The sequence below is a fragment of the Prinia subflava genome, chromosome 1, assembly GCF_021018805.1.
Source record: "Prinia subflava isolate CZ2003 ecotype Zambia chromosome 1, Cam_Psub_1.2, whole genome shotgun sequence".
Lineage (NCBI taxonomy): Eukaryota > Metazoa > Chordata > Aves > Passeriformes > Cisticolidae > Prinia > Prinia subflava.
The window spans coordinates 121,930,488-121,952,389 of record NC_086247.1 but is presented as its reverse complement, the minus strand read 5'-3'; the positions used below and the strand labels follow the sequence as shown (position 1 = coordinate 121,952,389).

Sequence of the window (21,902 nt, the reverse complement as noted above, 5' to 3'; positions counted from 1 at the left end):
TGACAATCACTCACAACAGGTCCCAGCAGTGTAGCACGGGTGCGCAACAGACAACTCAAATCTCTGCCTGGCTCTTTTGCTGTATAATCAAGTCTCTGGAGTCCCACACTGAGCCTGCACTGCTAAGCAGTGACCCCCCAGCACCGGGACACAACCTGAGCTCTGCAAGAGCCACTTGCACCTCTGAGGTGACAGCCTGAACACTGCAGCCTTGTACAGGGCCCCAGTGCATCTGCACTTCAGTCTTACATCGTGGGAGACAAGTTGCACCAGATCTACAAAGCTCAGCATGAGCACCAAGAAGACACAGGAGGACGTAAAATGCTTTCAGCTGTACAAGCTACAGCACAACTCAAAACAAGCATTTTGCACAGACTTACTTCCTCCACAAAGTATGGTTACTGCAGTTTGGCAAGTTAGAAGTTAGTCAGGCAGCACGTCCTTCAACTCTCAGCTAAAAGCACAGATTCCCTGATTCACAATTTATTATTTTGCTCCAAAGTTATGGCAGAGGTCAGGTGGTCAACATGAGGCAAATTTAGAAGTTTTGAATAATTTGCCACTTGCCATATTTAATACTTTCACACAGAAGCAAGCCTGATGCTCCACATTGTTCTGCCAGATTACAGGTGAAGTTTATTATTTCAATAGATAAGTACACATGCAGCTTCCCAATTGTGCAAGCATACCCCGTATGTGTATACTTTTGTAAAGATTTAATCTTATTTTCACAAAAAGTGTCTTTACTTTATTCCTAGTGAAGGAACAAAAGATCAGAGCTTGAGAAAATTTTTACCTGAACTTAAATTAATACAGAAATGTTAAATGCATGGGGTAGAGGGGTGCCAGCCAGTTGAGGAAGCCTGAGGCCACTGTTAGCCAGATGCATAAGAAACACTGGAAACTCCCTTTCCACTAAACTCTCTTCCAAGGACCAACTGAAGAACTAGTTTGGACTGGTTCTTGGAAGTCCAGGTTGTTTCACATTTCTATCTGCACCTAGCAGTACCTTCTATACACTGTTTAAACTTTAGATACAAGCTGGAGGGATGGAGAGGGGAAGAGGAAATACATGTGATGCATCACAGCCCCATGCAAGACAGATTTAATAAGGAAATATTGACACCTCATTTCTTCTGTTTCATTTTCCCATAAAAATATGGTTATTAGTTTTCAATTAATATAAACTATCTGGGTAGTATAATTATTTAACATTCTGCTCAAAACCAGGTGGAGTTGGGCAGCGGGTCATGGGTTGACCGGCCAGTAAATGGATCAGCACTAGGCAAACCACACACAAGACTCATTCATCAGCGTTCCCCAATTATTTTGCTCCGCATACTTAGATGAACACCTTCCAACCCAAGCTCAGCTTCACCAAGCTCAACTCAGCATAGCCAGCTCCTGCCCTGTGCCCCAGACTTTTGGCAGATCCCTGCCGTAGCGCTCACTAAACACATCACTTCTCTGAAACAAAAATCAAGAGAGTTGAGAAGAAAATATTTATCTGTGCAGTAAAATGTCCATCTAACAGCATACTAAAGCTACACACTATACTTAAAATGCAGTGTTCTTTAAACTTTTCCCTTTTTTTTTGACTTAGGCCAAAACATTATCTTTACAGCATAAGATAGCAGAAAATATAATTTGTAAGGAAAAAAAAATGCTCAAGCATCTAGAGAAGATACTTGTGGTTACAAGGGCGTTGGTGGCCAAAAGCCAAGACCTTCCTACAACTGCAACTGGTACTGACCCCTGTACACAGGCAAGAAAGATTTCACCCAATCGACTAAAACTCAAGCTTCTGTTAGAGGTCAGCCTCGGCAAACTATTTTCTTCTTAGCTACACTGAGGTGGTCAATACACAAACAGCTGGATGTTCAACCTGATACAAGGTAAATGTGCTGTTCAAGAACTGGCTGGCCCCAGGAGCAGCATATAGGTGAAGTCACAACACTAACAATTCAGCATGGAGCCATTTGAGCTTGACAGCCCCGGCCAATCCATCTGGAACAGAACAAGGGCAGCCACAAGAGCAGGAAACTTCAACTGTGCTGCTGTATTTAGAAAGGAAATTTACCCCACCAATTTTCACTTTACCTAAAGCAAGGAGAAAGCCTTTAAGCACTGCATCATTAAGGCACAAGTCTGTTTCTAAGACCACCAAAGTAGTTTTCTTTGCAGCTTACATTTCACACCTCAGGAGACGTTTGAAAACATGCTTCTAATTATCTTGTCTCAAGGAAGATTAAAAGATGATTTATAAACAAATGTACCATTCATCACATCACATCACATTCTAAGCATGGAGTGGGGGAGGATGTTCACGAAAGCACAGCTTGTGCAAACTTGCTGAAAGTGTCACGTAGAATAGGCAGAAAGTTATAGTTGGTGTAATAATACCTTAATAGATGCGCCTGCAAAACGCGAAAGTTGTTTGATGTGCTGTCCCTGCTTGCCAATAATAGCTCCAACTGCCAAGGCTGGGATGAACAGATGAACAGTTTCAGACTCGGGCTGTTGCTGTGGGGAAGAAAGAAAAATGCAGTGAATGTTTTTGAACATTATGAATCAGACTGACAGGAAAATGGGTACAGTACAGGCATGCATGGAAATGAGGGGGAAATAAGATTTCTCCCTATGATGTCTGAGTATTAAGGGTCTAGCTTTTTTTGGGAATCACAAAATCCACAGAACAAGAAAATCAGTTCGAGCCAAAAGAGGATTCTTTCATCTTGTATAAAATACTCACAGTTTTAAAGCTTAGAGCTTTAAAAACCAATTGAGGTGTTGCTTCTTTGTGAGGCTTTCACTCTTACCTGTAGCTGTCTGGATTCTCTTCTACATGCAAGAACCTTGCAGGTGAAGCTACTACAAGCCAAGAGAGGCTACTACAGCCTGAGCAGCCAAACTCTTTCTAGTTTCTTAGTTATATTTTTTAATTTTAGATTGCGCTGAGAGCAGTACAAAAAGTCTCAGAGTTACATACATGCTACAATTTCCTTTGTGTGGGAGTGATCTGGAATGATAGCCAGCTTGAAATCTGCCAGTGATTCCTCCTGTGTAACATTATGCAAGAGTTGGAGTCCTGGCAGCACTCCTCAGGCAGGCTAGTAAATTAAACACCGTGTTTCTTAAGTGAGAGGACCCCAGCATTGCACCCACTGGATATCAGGCATCACTGCACCTTCCTGCTGCTTTCAAGCAGACACCCCAGCTGGAGAGCATGGCATAGTACTGGAGATGCTCTCAAGCAATGATCAGACTGCAGGGTTGCAGATGCCTCAGTAAGTCACAGCTGTGTTAGCAGCCTCAGAGGAGCCTGTCTCAGACGAACGGGCACCATAGCGTGTGCACTACACTACTGCACCGTCAGTCCGTCCACCTCTGGCAGGGCTACCTCCAAAAGGCATTTCACACGAGCCTTTTTTTGCACTAGGAGCTATTTAAGGCACTATGCACCTCTCTTTCCAAAGTTTTTCTTCCTCTGTGTACCCCTCTCATGTATTTTCGAAATTAGTTTTGCTCATCCTCAATAAACAAGCCAAAAAGTCCTTCTCGTGCAGAGGTCTTTTGAGACAACGCAGACATCCTCACCTTGGCTTTCCCAGTGCCCACCATGCAGACCAGCACTGAGCACCAGCAAGCAGAGCACGTGGGACCAACCAAGCTCATTTAGCTTTGCTCAGCTGTATGTTTTGGTAGGGATACAGACACATACAGAAGCTCATCGAAACAGCTTTTTCTATGACATTTTCAGAAAAACCCTCACATCGCTATGTGCAACACAAAGCAAAAAGCGCATGCAACCCTAAAAAAAAAAATCCCCACTTATTTTTAAATTTGAGTGAGTTCTTTCAAGGTTAAGTCTTTTAAGGCAAAGTGCCACTGCATTAACCATAAACAAATCAGAACAAAATGCTCGTTTCCAAGTTTTACCACTTCATTTTCAGGAAACACAAGTCAACTGTAACCTCAGGGGATACGAATTCCAGGCACAACTCCATGTACCAGGTGAAGAAACCCCAAAATAGGATATTGGGAACAGAAACACTTTAGGCGATGGCAACGCTTGCACGGTTTACCCGGTGCTTTCACACACACAAGGTATTAGGATTCACTGGCATTTCATGCTGGTTTAATCCACATGGATGCAGCCCTACACACCCAGCCTCCCCACTGCCTCGTGTGCTTTGAGGCCAGCAGGTTTGCAGATCCAGCTGATTTTTAAGGCAGGCAGTAAGTCCCTGACCCACATAACCAGAGCAACACACCAGTGGCAGAATGTGACCAAGGGAGGAAGTAACAACAATTAGGGAATGGGAAAAGATGGGAGCACACCTTTTAATCTGCCTACAGATTAGTCTAAAAAGATCTCAAAACTACACCTTAAAACTACATATTTGTAATGAAAGATACCAGTCGCTTCAGTATATATGTTAAACCACTTTCCAGAAGATTACTCATATTCTCCTCCTATTACTACAAACATCCTGAGTGTTGTCATAGTAAGTCCTTTTACATGTTCACTGTAAATCTAGCAAGATTTCCAGTAATTTGGAAATGCTACTGCAGGTAATCACTTGATCTTAGCACATAAAAAAACTCTTTCTAAATGGTTACAAGTTCATGAAGCATTTAGGTTTTTCCAGTTTTGTTACAAGGACCCATTGCACTGGGTGTAGAGGCAACCCCTACTTCCAACCCTGACAGCTTATCCACCCCTTCTTGACCCCTACATTCAACTGTTAGCATGTCCTCCAGCTCCTGCAAAAATGCTCTGCTGAAGTTTTCCTTTTCACATGCTTCTCCAGCCAGCCTCTTCCAACTAATTACTACAACACTACTGCAAATCAAACTTGACTTGGTTTTCAAGAATTTACAGAGCTTCTACCTAAACCCACCTCCAGACACGTTTCTGTACCATAGAAACAACTCAAACTTCATTATTTTTGTTTGCATACATTTCCTGCCTTCCCTCTGTTGCCCATCTGCCTGCTGAGCAGTTTTCCCCCTCTCCTTCCCAAAGCCTGATTTCAAGCCACTTCCTTGGCTGGATTCAATTCACCACTGAAATTCTTTTTGGCTTCCTCACCCTTAAACACGAAACATGGGCAGCAAAGGCAACAGAAGAGAGATGTACCATGCCTTTCTAACTGTACAATCAGCTCACTGTAGCACCTTCCACCCATCCCTCCTCATAGTTGTGACATCTTGATACATTTCAACTTCATTTTTCCTAAAGGATTATTAAAAAATTATTTCTTACATGAGTGACTGGTGTTCTTTAATACTAAACTTACATTTTGGTGTAATAGTGATACATGTTTATTAAAGAATAGTGGAGAATCTGTCAATATTCAACTGTTCATACATCGGAATTTTTAAAATTCTTGTCTGGAGTAGCACATTGGCATATACATATAACCAAATTCATCTCTTGTATAACATCACACAGAGATTTGGAGAAATTATGTTATGCATGCTGATTTTTAACCAACCTAAAACCATACTGCTCTTTTTTTCTTCTGATAGAAATTGAGTCCAACTAAGGCTATTGAGAGTATCACAACACCAAGTTCAAATGACTATCTGTCCATCTCCTTACCCACAATAATTTTTAAATCCTTTTGTATTTACTGGAAACCTAGCCTGCAAAAGAAACACATCAAAACATAATGCAATGACTGCACCACCCATCAATCTTACAGATGCTTCTGGGGATCTCAGGATGGAAGAAAATCAGCTATAATTTAATCTTACCCATGCCACGCCACATAAGTCATAGAGCTTTCCAGGAACTCCTAACATGAGTTACATCAGAAATAGATTCCTAGATCTTAAACATATGTTAGAAGCACTAAATTTAGGGAACTGATTTCCCACTCTGTGAAATCTGAGCTTCAGTGTTCACTCCCTTATAGCTAAGTTTGCTTAAATATATATATTTACAACTTAAAAGCCAAAATACGTATGTGTATATATTTTTTGACAAGAATAAGGTCTCCTGGACAATTTTCTCCTCTTTCCCATTCAGTTTATTTTTTCCCCACATAAGAAAATATTTTTTTCAAAGTCAGCCCAGCCCTGGGAACTGACAGGAATGCAGAAAGCAGCAGCCTAGGTTCACCAAGATTTACAGTCCATACATCCACCCTAATTTGCAAGTAACCATCTCCAGTGTCTGTGGTGCACAGACCACCTCTTCTACCCTAGCAATATTTGCAGTATGGACTCATGGCTAGTCCACCCGAGTAAGAGAAGTTTGTCTTGTGCAGCTGTGGCACACAGATACCACAGACATTCACTTCAATGGAGAATTCTAGGTTGTTTTGGGGTTCTGTGGTTTTTTCAGAGGTTTTGCGTTTTAAGAAAAGAGCTCCAAAACCCAGGATTTCTTAGATATAAGAAACAGATTCTTCAAAAGCATGGGGACCAGAAACAATTAATTCAGTTCATAAACAGCTGAAAATACTTCCTTTGTTTCTGCAAAAATCAGTCTGCTTTAGTCACAAAATAAGGTTGACAAGGAATTTTTTTCTATATCTGGCACATTGAACTAATGAAAACAATTTTAAATGCTGATTTTGTTCATTAATTGGATTCCAATTTCCATCCAAATGTTGCCTGATGAAAATCAGAAGTTAAAATTAATCAAGCAAATAAGAAAAGCACCATTCATCATTTTTTAACAGAAAATGGGAAAAATACATTACCCAAAACAAATGGCAAACTGCATACTTGTATAAATAGAAAGATATATTCACTGTAAGCAAAGTACAGACCATTCTAAGGCTTTCAGAAAGGTGACTAAACTACACAGGTAAAATTTAATAAGTCAACTTAAATCAAGTTTCCTTCTTGCTCATTTAAATCATGATTGGAAATGCTGATCTAACAGGAAGATGGAAATTAATCTATCCCACTGGATGACACTAAGAAACTGCTGCAGCACACTATTAGCTCTGACTTTTCACACTAACACAACCCTTTCCTAGAGCAGCTTGGATACACCTCTTTCCATACCTCCTGCAAGTCCCTGAGCCCCAGCCATCTGTCCCTAGCCTAACAGTCCATACCAAATATTTCTTTTCTTTTTTAAAAAAATTCTTTAAATTCCCACCACCTCCATCCAAGACAAACTCATTGTTGGTAAGTCCTGTAACCCATGTCTGCTTCCCCCTTACACTGGGCTCAGCTGCAGCCCCTGCACTGCAGGTGGCATCAGAAGCACCCCCTTCACTCCAGCCAGACCCTGCAGCCCTACAGGAGGTTTTCCCTTCTGCTGCCAACCCTACCGCACTAACTCTTAGAAACTGGCTGAGCACAGCCATCATTTCCTGGTTTCCAGAGCCTCAGCAGGAGTGATCTTCTTCCCCTCCTTGGGATATTGCTGCTGGTCCTTCAGCATGAGGGCTACTGCTCCACACCAGAGCTAGAAGCTGAGGACTCACAATCAAGAAAATGTGCAGATTCACTCTTCTTCCTACAATCCTTGCTTGCAGGGTTAGAAAGATTTGTAGAGACCATCTGCCCTTAGGATAAGGTTGTTATAACTTTTCTCTGCCAGCTCCTGGTACATCAGTCCTACAAACTGCAGAAAGCCACACAGGAGGAGAGCTTTTCCCTAACCACTTAGCTTGTCAGAAGGAAAACATTGCTCCTCATCTTGCCCTTGGGTAACAGCCATAGCACAGCCAGGCAAGAATGAAAACTCAGAAAACTGTGACCCTCCAGGCAGAGGGTGGTAGGTAAAAAAGCAGGTCCCAAGTCACTACAGCTGGAGGAATGGACATCCTATTTGAAGAATGGCATTTGAAAAACAAAACAAAGAACAACACAGAACAAACAATACACAGAAAAGACACAGAGGTTTGCCTCCTCAGTTCTTCCCCTCCTCTCTTGATTTTGGCTGATGCTGCTGCTAGGTCACTCCACAGCTCCCTCAGTCTGCATGAATGTGTGGTGTGATCTTACCCATGGCAGGGCTCATAAGGGGGCATGTTTGTTATTTATGTCCCTCAAGTTAATTTGAGCATTAATCTCAGTCTTTTTCTACAAGCCTGCCAACAGTACAAAATTTTTTCCAGTCTTGTGCATAAATGTCTCCATAGACCCCTTGCTCCATCAAATGCATGTGGTTGGTAAATCCTTGCCAACATTTGGGATAAGGCTGTAAATCTTCAAAAATATTGTACCCACGGAAGTAAATAGGCTTTTAAGCCAGACATGAATGGGAGAAAAATCAGATCTTTCCTGGTTTCTAAGCCTGTTATGTTTTGTGTTACAAATTAATTACCTTGCAAGAGACATTTATTTCAAGTCACAAAGTCATGTCATCCATTTCGAGTCAGCATCAGGTTTTTTAGTTGTGAGGGAAATAATTAAGAACTGTTTTAAGACTGCATGAAGCTACCATCTAGCCTAGTAAACTACTGGTTTTGGTTGTTTGGGTTTTCTTACATAGTAAACAAATCCACTTCATAAAAGTAAATGAATACAGACAGCAGGTGACTGCATTAAAAAAAAAATCCCTTTTTTTGCCATTCTTCCTCCTTCCCAACAACCGCGGCTACCAAGACAAGGCATATTTGCAGACACTCGTTTGGTCTTCAGAATACCCTGAGTTTGTCAGGAAGTGAGGTATTATATTATTCAAACCCTGTACCAGATCCAAAGCCAAAATTTAAACCACATTTTTGCAATGTACTGTGAAGAATTATCCTGGCACACAGTTACATTAAATGCTCTTATTTATTTATTTAGTAATAAAAACTTACAGCAAGGGGAAATGAACATTAAGCCAAGTATCCTTGAAGACATTCTAGTTGGATTCAATGCATTGATAAGAAACTTGAGATGATGGTGAAAGAAATCCTAGCGTATTCATTTTGCAATACTAGTTCTAAAAGTTTAAGCCTTCATTGGAAACGGGGGTCATGAATGAAAATAAAGTTTTAGTAGATAGGTCTAACATGACCCACAGTTTCACAACATCCTTGCAGATAGCTTGTGTCACCATCTTGTACAATCTCTGAGCTGATGTGGTGCTGCCAGTGCAGATCAACAAACTGCAGCCTGAACTCCCTGCACCCTCCAAGATTTTTAGGTTTACTTCAAACAGATTTAGGTCCATGCTGAGAGTCTAAAGCTTTCTGCCATATTCACTGCCTGAAAAGCCAGGACTACACTCAGAAGAATTCTGCACTAATGAATTCAGTCAGTCAAGCAGTAGTAAAACAATTTAAGGAAGCAATGCATATTTTTAACTTTGCACGCTAAAGCATTGCTCATACTACCATGCATGACCTGTACAGCCACCATCCAGCCAGGGTTCCACCTTCCCACGAACCCCAGGTTAATCCAAGATGCCTCTCTTTAATGTCACTGCTGCATTACGTGAGAAACACTCGTGCCACTAGATGAACCAGGGGCATGACCCTTTCTGGGGCACACAGCCCATGGCAAGGCTATGCAGCTCTACCTCTTTTCCCCCCAGAAATTATGTGTGGGTGCCCTCTGTCCATCTAGCTGAGCTAATCCTCTCCTCTTGGTTGAAAATCTAAGAATGATGCACCCCATCTACATTTCCATGTTGGGGACTACTGTATTTCAATACCTGAAACTCAAAGACTGCTGGTTCTCACACAATGGCCAGTACCTTCAGTGAGATGTCACTGAAATCATTTCACTTAGTACCACTCATTCCACTTCTTGGCTCTCAAATTTAGTACTTTTCATCACGATCATCTTCTAGCTGGAAATCTTCTTAGACTACTAGGGGTCACTAAAAGGACCGCACATATCAGAAATTTTCCCAACATGAGAGCCTAGCTAGCAACAAGGGAGTAGAAAGCACAGAAGCAGAGAAGGAACATTTTCTGGCAGGCTAGTTACAAGGCATTTCACAAGCAGGAACTGGTTTGACATATTTCTGAACATGGCATGAACTTTTTGTTTTTGCAAAATCTGACTGGCCACAATGCCAAAAAAGGCAATCTGCCACCTTTTGTTCAGAACAGACAGCCAAAATCAGAAATCAGCATAAGGAACAGATTGTGAAACTATGTAAGCAGGAATTTTGCTGGTCATTCACAAGCAGCAAGCATAGGTATTCAGTGTTGCAACACTGTATGACCATTAAAAGTATATGTACAGAAAACTTCCACTTCAAAAATCATTGCTGTGACACAGCAGCCACATGGGTACTCAAAAACTATAGAAGTTGCCTGTGAAATCAGTGGCTTTGGAAGATGCAGGTACTCATCAGCTCTGGTTTATAAAGGCACTGCTCTCAGATTTCATGACAGCTGCCAGAAAAACAGGTTGTGTAAACACAAAGATCACTTATTTTTCCATCATGTTTAACTAACAAACAAACCAGAGATGGAGCCAGATACAACAGAATGAGGAGCTGACCTACTTTTTTTTCTGGCCTGAAAGAGCTCAGTACACTCTAGTAACAAAATATTTTGCACCTTAAGGAATTAAATTTCCCATTTAGTTTAGCATTCAGAAGGTGTGGACCCTGGTACTTAGAGCTTGAGAGTCTGAGATGGTCAAAAGAACTCCAATTAAATCTTCCCATAAGAATCTATAAGCAGGGAACCAACAAATTCTAATTCTCTTGTTCCAAGAAACTACAAGTATCTCTACAATTACTCAAACCTGCAGTGAAGAGGAAACCATTTTTATTTTAAGAAGCATGGATTACTAGTTAACAAGTGATGCTATTTGCATTATGACAACCTCAAAACTGTAAAAGAAGCTATTAAGAATAACTGGAGGCTTCAACACCTCGAAAAACTACCACTGACTTGCCAGATCTTTGTACATCATATGGTGCCAATTGCATTTTTTCTTCCCTCACTGAGGGGTTGGTCCATCTCCAGAGGCAGAATAGTTTGACTGCTCTGGACACGTGTCCCTGCCAACATAGCATGGCAGAAGCAGGAGACTTTCAACACAGTGGGAAAATCAACCATTTTCTCCACAGGGCAAAACAATCCCACAGTGTTACACACCATGAAGTAAATTTTTTAGTTGTCAAAAAATGCATCATTAATGAATGTAAGAAATTAAGCATCAGTAAAGGTGTATTTCAAGGCACTGAGGTTATAACCTTCAAAAGAAGTCTAATTAGCTGGTAGATTTTTTCAGACAATGCTGTTGTCCTATAGTGCCCTCCTCAAGATTGCATGTGCTGCACAAGTATGGTTCTAATTTCACTGGTATAAAATCATTTTGTAAAAACACTAGCAAATCCTTCTTCACCCCCCAAAACCACATCCTCTTTTGGCTGCAGGACAGCTTCTCAAAAATCATCTACTGCTTAACAAGCTGGGCAAATCAGGGCAAAGCCACTGGCAACTACACACATTATAGATGTACAGACATCACTACCTCTGGGTAGATCAGATGTAACAGTTGCACGAGCTAATCCTATCAGACCCAGACATCCAAAGGAGCCCAACTTCACCAAGTAAGAGTCAAAGTACCTGGAAACATAGGACAGTTTTTCCTCTTCCTTGTCTTTCTCATCTATGCTCAGGGCATCAAATGAAGGCCCTCAATGAAGTAATTTTTCATTTTAAATTACTTTTCTTTCCTGCCAAAAGCACAATACAGTTATTTCTTCTCTTACTTCTATGCAATATAGAAGATGTCTTCTTTGTTATTATTATTTAAGAAAATGACTGGAGAATAAAGAAGGAATCTTTCTCTTGGCCACAACATCTTCTAAGGAGAAAGTTTTCCATTGGCATGTTCCTCACCTGCAACAAAAAGCTTCAAGAGATGGCAAAAAAGAAGAAAGGAAAGCAACCTATCAGTCTAACTGTACAAGACTTCCTTTTGTAATCAGAAAAATGTGGTTTGATGTCTTGGTTTTGTTTACAGTATGAAACTACCTTTTCTTTGTTTTTGCTGGTTTTTTGGGTTTGTTTTGGTTATGTTTGTTTGTTTGTTTTTGTTGTTGTTTAAGCTGGTGCGTTTGGGGGTTTTTTGGGGGGGTGTTGATTTTTAATTTTTTTTTTAGTTTTCCTTTCCCACTCCCCTCTTCCTAGAAGCCTGTATGCATATCACATAACCTGAAAATTTACTGTAAGGCTAAAGAAAAGGTTAGAAAGAGTGCTTTTTTTAAAGACAGAGCTTCAAGAAGCTACAATGGGTGTCCAAAAAGGCCAGCAGGGAAAGCAGTCCCACTGCGAGCAAGAGGAGCAGCTCTTCACCTTAGCCAAGTTTCATGGGGCAGAAGTTCATGCATCTCTTTCATGACCTCACAGATGAAGGAGAGCAGCTGCTGTGAACTCTTATGGAGCAAAGCTGTCTACTTCTCACCTGACTTTATATTTGCGTTTACCTGCCACGAGACAGAATTAATTCTACTACCCTCTTTCAGGGCATTCAAGGGCAGGATGAGGTCTGCACAGGTTAGCCCTTCTTCCCCCATGCCCTTGGGATGCCAAATTTCAGACCCAGAGGCTGCAAAAGAAATGCAGGTGGATGTAAAATTGAACATGCAAAGTTCCAATTATAAAAGGAAGGGTGCAACAAACACACTTAACCTCAGTAGGTGGGCTAGGTGTATTAATTGCTGGTGTATAACAGTACGCAGTTGGACTTAAAGATTTCTTGTTTGTTTGGAGCTTTAAAACTTTCAGTGTTGCATGAGAACAAACTTCTATTCTTGAGAGACAAGTATGTGCATATTCTCCCCACAGTTCAGAAGACAGAAGCAACAACTCCATCAAAACAGCTTTGAGCAGTACAACACTACATCTGAAGCAGTTTGGCTGGGATACTTGTTAAAACTGGTTTTTTTTATGGCAACATATCTTCTGGAAAACATAAACATGGGTGATAATTCCCTTTTGCAGAACCTTACTCTCCTCCTCATAGAAATCCCAGCACTTTGTGCAGGTGCTCAGGTCATGACATTTGTTACAAGTGACAGTGAGCAGACTAACAAAGCTCTTTGCAATCGTGTCAGAGCTGCAACACACACAAGCATTTAAGTGTACAGCTGGGGAGAAAGATTTAAGGATAAACACAAAGTGGTGGTTCTTCCAGGCCCAAAAGCAGCTTGACAAGACATTGGCTACAAACAGGCACAGAAAAGCTACTGGTCCTTAGTATGGTCACACGAGGGCACAGGTCACTTAAAAAAAGACCATTAGTTTGATCATATCACCAGGATCATAAGAGCAAAATCATGCCCACTTGACAGTAAAAAGATTTTTTAGCTCTTAGTACTTTTAACTGAGACATTCAATTCCTACTTTTTCCTCAAACCATAAAACATTTAAAGGATTCTCACATGTTCTGATTTGTTTGTCTTTTAGGAGCCCAGAGAAAAACCAAACAGATCTTGGATTTTTGCGAGAAAAGAGAGGAAAATTCAAGGACTGAAACAAAATATGCAATTCCATTGCATCCCTTTTCAGTGGCTTCACAAACTGAGTGCTTTGAACAGACAAACAGAACTTGGACTGCAAATAAATAATACAATTGCAATGTCAAGGATTGTTACTAGCAATAGGTAAAAATACAAAATATGGATGGTCAGCCTGCACTGCTTGTGGTGCTCAGACACTGTTAGCCAAGTGCAATGGCCATGTGCCCACATGCATGTTTGTATCTGTCACCAGACAAATACCAAGGACAACTTGTGCCTTCCTGTGGGGACTTCACTGCCAGGACAAAGAGTAAAGCAGCACCCAGATTATTAGTGAGACACAATCTGCATCTCCTTAGATTAAATTAGATGAGGCTTTGGTGTTGTACCTCAGTGTGAACCATCAGGGAAATAAGGTCTCTGAGTCTCATGGAAATCAGTCCAAGGAACTAAATGCAAACTAGTGTTTGATAACATGACCATTTCCTAAGTTTGTGGTACCAGAGTGTACCTGGAGCAGCTGGAGCAAAATGTTTATGGTCTTGTCACGTGTCTTAAAGGTTTGCATGAGAAGGATAGGATGAAACATCACACACACGTTAACACAGCTAAACCTATTTAGCTACTCAGTCCCAAGCTCCTGAGTACTGGATGTTTTAGGAACACTTGGCTCCAGCTGTATGCATGAGCATTCAGACCTGTCACTAAGCTCTGGCACTGTAACAAAATCCTAGATCCATCTACTATGCGGGTTTTTCCTCCTTATACCTACGCAAAAAAAGCAGCAGCAGGAATGTGACAGATAATCGTTTCAATAATTAAGGGGACACTTCAGTTGCTTTGGGAACAAGTCCTGCACAAGGTCACAACCACAACTTGTCACTAGAAGTAGTACATATGAAGTATTAGCTCTCTAAGGAAATCCTGCTGCAAATGCCCAAACTCACCCACCTAATTCTTCTGATCCAAAGGAGAACCCCCAGGCAAGTCCATTCCCACAACAAGGTGAAGAAAATGTCCATACAGAGATACTACAAGAGCTTCAAACCCACCCTCAGACACAGCACAGGGGTGTCCCAAGGCTCACTGTACGGCTTGTAAGCACAGACTTCAGACACTTGTGTGCCAAGATGTGCAGGTGTGGCGGGAACTGCTGAGGAACACACCTTTGCTCAGTCAAACAAACAGGGGACAGGGAAGAGCCAGCCCTGTGCAGCCCTGAGCAGAAGGCAAAATTTGCACTACACAAAAATAATCAGGACAGCAGCAGGACACACTTCTTTACACCCTGATGCCAGCAGTGTTTTCAGAGAGGATTTCAAGTTGCCTGAAAGGGATGTCTTCTAATCTCTGCTCCCAAGCAGAAAAGGGCATGCACTGAAAACAAGGTAAAGGGACTTGGGTTGCCCAAATGCTTTTGTCAAAATAAGGAACTTGGTAACAAATAGCTCATAGGTAAACGGACATAAAGTCTCCCTGGGAGATCTTCATTAATTTTTCTTCTAAGACCTTCTTTCCTCAAAGCCTCTTATAGTTATACAGATTTCATTTTAGGTCTTAAATCCCTCATGAGCTCACCTAGATCTCCCCCGGTGGTTACCTTTAGCCTTTCATATTGTATCAATTTCTCCTTAAAAATATATCCAGACTTTTTTTCTCTTTCTACTTCTGCATGCCCCAATAATCTATTTAATCAGGGTCTGAAAAACTGTTCTACTAGAGGAAAAAATTAGAGGAGAGTAAAACTCAAAAGCTACAGAAAATTAATTCATACACAGGCAAGAGTTAAAATTCTTCAAGATGGAAACTAATGAATCCATTAAAGGAATAGACTCATACTTTTCCTTGTTTTCTCAGAGAGCAACAAGCACTCCAAGTGACTTGAGGGGCTGACTCACCTGAAGCCCACAGAATCCCCTGCTCTTTTCCGGATACCAACACATCTACGTACAAACAGGTGAGACAGTTCCCTCTGTTCATAAATTTGCTTTAGAAGCCCTTAGTGTCTGCCTCAGGGGCTGCATTGGTACCACCCTCAACCTCCACAAGATCTGTTGCAGTTCACCCTCTGAATCTGTGAGTTTATCCCTTCTTTCTGCATATTAGCTTGTCACACATCTAGACTGCATGGAATGAGAGCCATTTCAGAGGACTGAGCATGAACAGAAGCAAGAGTTCAGACAGTGGTCCTTCCAGCTGCACCATTTCTATACTTGTACAAAATGACATTTGTTTCTTGATGCTTTTTTTCAGATGTTGCCGTTATCCTATTTTCAGAAACCTGGAAACTGTCAGAGATCTTAGCAGGCCAAAAAAGTTGCATTTGGGGGATAAAGGTGCACTAGCAACAGAGGGAAAGACAGGAGTAACCACCAAATTCAGCACTGTTTAGGTGTATATTTAAAGCAGAAGCAAAAAGAACCACAACATGGGGGGGAAAGTGGGGAAGAAATAAAAAAAAAAAAACAAGTGATGCACAGAACTGTGGGCTTACAGTATGAATCTCAAGAATAGCAAAGTAGTCTGCAAATCTGCAGTAAAAAGAAAGGAAAAGCCACAGTTTTAATTCCCAATAAAGAACGTTATATACTTTTAACAAACCACATATAGTATGTCTTAAGAAAAGAAAAAAATTAAGGCAATTCATTACCAGAGATGGCATTTTATATAATACAGTGAAGCAGAAACCTGCATTGTTTAGTTTAGTCTGCCAATCTAATTGAAGTGAAGAAGGACTGTGAGAGAGAATTTGTCATAAATGGTGGCTCTGTTATTGACAGTAAAATAATTGAGTATAAACACATTTCTATTGTAGCTTTCACTGAAGCACATTTTTCTGATAAAGACACTATTATACTTAATATAGTTCATAATACATTCATAATGCCCAAGTTTTTCTCTCTCACAAACAATGCTGCAAGAGTGGAATTTTTCCTGCTCCTTGCAGTGACTCTCTCTTGGCTTCTTCCTCTGGGAAAAATATTTAGACCCCAACTACCCTTTAGTACAATATAACTGGAGTTATTTGATAAAATTCAGTGTGTTGTGCTGCATTTTCACTTGTTCAGTTCATGAACAGTAAGTCTGAGTCTTAGCTCTCTAGATGTCACTGTTGGGCAAAGAAGGGGATGAAGTCAAACACAGCAGAGTTTGTAAAGCTCTGTCTTCTACTTCTTAAGAGACTTATTGGAATTGTTTAGAAAATTCACCTTGCATTGAGTTACTAACAACCACCAGCACCAGAAACAAGGAAGAGATGAAAAATCACCCTCTCCTTGTAAGGAGGTTGTCATTTCTTGAAAGCAAAACACCATCTCAGTTCCAGACAGACTCTGGACAGACTTTCTGATACAACAAACAACCTTCTACTCCATAGCAAAATATCTCAATGTTTGCTAGTCAGCACAGAATTTGAGCAAGATTCTATTAAACATTTTCTGACATTTTTTTGAGAGCAAAGTGGCAAGTAAATCACAGCTTCCTGGAGATTAATCCATGCAATTTACATCCCATGTTTAACAGTACTACATTTCAAAAAGGCATTTATAAAACTACTACATTCAAACAAACATTTTTAGCTACATATAGATCCCCACTACATGAAAAGTGATAATTTCTTTTCTTTCCGTATCACAAGGAATACAATTGCAGACTAACATTATTAATTGCCAATTTCAGCAATTTTGAACTGCTATTTTACATGAGATTTCTTTCTGCAATAATTCAAATATGATATAAAATGAAATTTATGACTTTTCTAAGCAGCACTATTTTCCAGTTTCACTGAGCATTTCACTAGAAAAGCAATTAATGCCTGCTCCCAATTGCAGCCACATGAAATATTTTTCAGTGTGCAAGCAGGAAGACAGACAACATTTAGAAAAATGACAGAACACAGCTAGCAAAACACTCCTCTCAGATTTTCCAGGCAACTTGGCAAAAAATGAAGCATTCTTCTTAGCTTTGAACAGCAGCATTGCACAGATTAGTATCACCATGCAAAATCAGAGCTTCTCTTACCCCAAATGGTGGATATGAAGCAGCAGCAGCAGCAGAGGCAACGCTCACTGCGGGAGGTGGTATTCCTGAAGAGGAAGGTGGGAACAGACCCAAGGCATTCAGATTTAATCCAGGAATTAAATGTGCTTGAAGCTGCAATGGTAGAAGAGTTGAGATTTAGAGTCCTGGTTATTAACTTTAATAAAATCCTACTTGGCAAATGCTATTAACCTTTTGGGATGTTATTTAAAGAAAAAATTCATCTCCATTACCCAAAGGACTCTCCTTCAAACCCGTTTCCTAGACACAGGTACAGACCAATAACGTTAAAAACACGTAGTAGGAAAGGCAGATGGGGATCACTGGTTACAACTTAATCAGCAAAACACATTTCAGATTTTACACAAAATATTCAGCTAATAGTACTATCTACTTTCAGAGTGAACAAATTTATCAGCAAAATAATAGTGTCGTCCTTATATTAAAGGACAACCCTGTAGAAACAGAGAAAGATCATACACAAACCCCTGCTTTTCTTACACTGAGGGAATATATATGTGTGACACTGTCACCCCATCCTCCTTCCCTTGCAAAAGATGAAGTGAGATATCTCCAGCAATTGCTGGGGAAGGATCAGCTATAAAGTTGCATGACCCTTGCTTCACCACACCTGAGAATAGTGACATCATCATGTGGTAGGAAGCATTTTTTGCTTGATACAAAACTTGTCAGCACCCATTTCCGTTTTCCAGATTATTACTCAAAAACATTAGTATGCTTTAGAAAATATCTCAGCTAGAGACAGACACTATCTTGGGCCATTAAATTAAGTCAATCAGAAGACACAAAACCCCCCTCAAAACTTCACCACCTCAGAAACTACCTTAATGTTCACTCCAAACTAAACTTGAAGTGTATAAGTACCAGAGGTAGTTTTTGACTTTCCATACCTTTGTCAAATAGCAATGCAGTCTCTAACTGACCCCATGCTCCTGCTTGTCATATGAAATAAAAATGCACCACTATTGAATACTTTGATCCTCAAGTGCAGCTTGTGTACTGCAATTTGCTTTGTGAGGGGGAGGCAGGGGGGGAAAGTGGGGGGAATATTCTCTCCACTCAGTAGGACAAGCATGAAGAACAGACATTTCTAGAAAGTCAAGACTGAAAAAATTATTTTCCTTCTAACTCTAGACCTTAAGATTTAGATACACAGGCACATACAAAGCTTTTCCTAACTACCAAAAATCTCAATCATTTCTCAATATGCATTAGTAACACTTTGGCAAACTAAAGAGCTATGTTGTTTTCATTATATAATCACCAATCATCTTCAAATAGCTAAATGCCTTATCATCTATATCAAGAAAAAACTTTAATAAAACCTTCTTAAATTAAATAATTAAACCCAGGAGAGATCCTTCTTCCATACGTTATTATGTTATTTATGTGAAGAGACTGAATCACTGCTTTAAAAAACATACAAGCCAGAGCACATAAACCACAACAGCACAAACACACCCTCCTTCAGTTCTTGCAACAAGAAAAAAGTTAAATGCTCAGTAATTTCCTCAATCTAAATAAAGTTCTCGGTTCCTCCACTCAAAAATAAACCAGAAAAAGCCTCCATTAAAATAACACACGTAAACAAATAATAAAAAACACTTGCCCCACACTCCCATAAATAAATAAAAGAGGCAACAGAGAGGCCGCAAGAGAAAATTCTAATGTGACATTAGGAAAAAAAATCATCATGAGAGCAGTGAGACAGGGCACAGGCTGCCCAGAGATACTATGGGTTTCTATCCATAGAAGAGTTAAGGAGAAGACAGGTCCCTACACAACCTCATTTAGCTTTGAAGTGGGGCCTACATTGAGTAAACCCACTGCTGGGCCTGGTGACCTCCAGGGGTCCCTCACATCCAAAATCCTTCTGTGGTTTTAGCCCCAGAAAGAGCCCACACCCTAAGAAAACTCACATTCATAGCAGCAATATCATTTTCATAGGACTCCCTGATTTTCTTCATAATTTCTTCCTCAGCCTTGGCACAAGTTTCAATACTGCCTTTAACTGTAATGGTCCTTTCCGGATTATAGAGTGTCAAGTCCTGCAATCTGCAAATGACACAGAAGCACAGTTAATTAGCAAACAAAGAAGATAATCCAGATTTATCATTTGAGTGTGACAACATCCAAGCACGTCGAGTTTGCCCTCCAAAGACTGTAGTGTCAACTCATAACAGGGCTCAAATCCAGCTCTCAGATAATCTGGGGAAACCCTGTCCTGGTAGGACACACAACAAAACCCCTCACAGCGAGGTTTGGCGTGGGATGGTTGAGATGCTCAGGTGCTGCACAAAATGGAGCCACCATGCTGTGGATGAGCACAGAGCTGCTGCAGAGCAGTGTCCCACTGCACACTCCACACCAGCACTGCCAGCAGGGAGAGGGCTTCAGACACCTTTTTAGACACCCCAAAAACACACCCCAAGAAACATTCCTTCCTTGAGAACTACAGTGTATTCCTTAAGGAAAGGGGAGAAAAGCTCCACCTCAACAAGACTGCAGGAGACCCTCCCAAACCCTCAAAATGGGAAAAAGAAAAGCTGTGTGCAAGTCAACATTTGCTTCTCAACGCTAGTAACTCCTTAGGAACACATAAGGGTGACAGCAGCAAACCAGTGCTTTATTTGGCAACAAATGCTCACCTGCTGTGATAACATGGATTAAACAGCTGGGAAGCCATGGCATATCCACGTACTGAGAAAAGCTAAAGGGGTGACAAAGTCCAGAGCAAGATGCAGGAGTGAGGAAGCCCATGGCAGGAAGGAGAGGGGGAGCAGCAGACAGGGCCTTGCCTTCCTGCACAGCAGTGGCAGCCTGCACCTCTCAGTCAAGCAGTGGCAGGCACAAAACACAGCCAGCTAAGCAGCCCTTAGCTTTCCAGTGCATGAGCACTGAAGTACTGCCTCAGGAAGGAAAGTGGTGGGAAACATCCCAGAGAAGAGAGGAAACACTTTCCCAAAACAGCTGCCTTACTTTAAATTTATGGACAGGCTTACCGAAAAGCCTGAATGAAGAGATCATGAGAAAGATTAATTAGGTATAGCAAAATCAATGGGCATATATGCTCTCATTTATGTATTGATTACACCAGATGACTTCAGGGGGCTATTTTAGGCATAGCATGACAAATGCAATCTTGAAGCCAAGATTTTAATGCAAATAAACCACTAACTCGCTAAATTAAAAAATCCTCTGTAGCTGTTTACAGACAATGTGTTATTTGTGTCATCATCAATAAAGACAAGTGTATTTTCATGGAATGAAGACCATTTTTTCCATGTACTCTGTACATATTTTTTCCCTTTTTAGCTTTAATAGTCTGTGTACTGTTTGCAGACAAAATGTTTATGTGAACATATTCAGGAGAGCATGCTGGCCTTACAGAATCTATTCTTGAAGCACACTTATTTAGGTGTTTTTTTTCTATTTGATTTGTTTCTTCTTCCTCAGACTAATCCCATAAATACTTACAGACCTTTAAGGAAGGCCTCAGGTGTTTTCATCCAAATTTATTTTCCTCTTTTTGAAGAGCCACATTTACTCCCTGCTTGCTTGTCCTCATTTGAGCTATTTCCTGCAGTACTTTTTTTGTCTCCTGCACGTATTCACACCTCTTCATACATCTTCGTGCGTCTTCCAAACCTTTTCCCTTTCCTACAGCCTGTAAGCCTAATTCTCACCCTGCCTGGCTAAAGTCAAATCCATGATGCCTTCAAATGCTTGAAAGTTCATGCCAGAACTTTCATTATTCAGAACAGGAGGTTCTCTGAAGATATTACTCCAGGGTAAAACTGCTATCGACTGCCAAGCTTCTACAGAGATGTTAATCTAATCAGTGATTTACAGATTTCCAGTAAAGGTGAAAACTCCTGTTTAATCTCAGCTACATTTGAACACGTCTCAGTTACCCTCACAAACTCAGGCCAAAAGCTATTACATTGCAGCAGGCTAGCCAATGCATTGTCATTTGGCTGTTATTGGTCAAGAGGGACAGAACTGCTACTAAAGATACCCTTTTCAGTATTCAATTGCTCTATTTCTTTCCCTCTAGTCCAAAAATGTAATATATACCAGAAACGAAAATATCACTAATTTCACTCATTTTCACACATAGCTCAGAACTGATCCAGACTTATAGTTTCAAACACTCATCATTACATATGGTATAATATGTTAAAAACAACTGACACTTAAAATATAGTCTAACACAGGCTCCACATAGCCTATGTTATTTTTAGGTTTGCTCTTGACTGAGTTTACAATGAAGACTCACTGTTTACATAAAATTTAACTGAGCTTAAGTAACAGTTTAATCCATATGATAGAAAGGCCTCTGAAGGGCTGTTATCTCAGCCTTTAACGTACAGAATATTTTTCCAAGAACTCTGTACCTGAATGTCCCACAGCAGCATTGCTGCCATTTGGCATCTCACTGAAAGTT

At 40.6% G+C, this 21,902-nt stretch overlaps 1 protein-coding gene across 1 annotated transcript in view; it reads right to left on the bottom strand.

Moving 5' to 3' along the window:
• IGF2BP3 (insulin like growth factor 2 mRNA binding protein 3) overlaps positions 1–21,902 on the bottom strand; it is a 113,003-nt gene that overhangs the window by 9,714 nt on the left and 81,387 nt on the right. The window contains exons 9-11 of the mRNA XM_063410569.1: positions 19,375–19,510; positions 17,417–17,548; positions 2,404–2,523 (exon numbers count right to left, since the gene is read on the bottom strand). Coding sequence (XP_063266639.1) covers positions 2,404–2,523; positions 17,417–17,548; positions 19,375–19,510 — 388 coding nt within the window. The remainder of the gene's footprint in view (positions 1–2,403; positions 2,524–17,416; positions 17,549–19,374; positions 19,511–21,902) is intronic.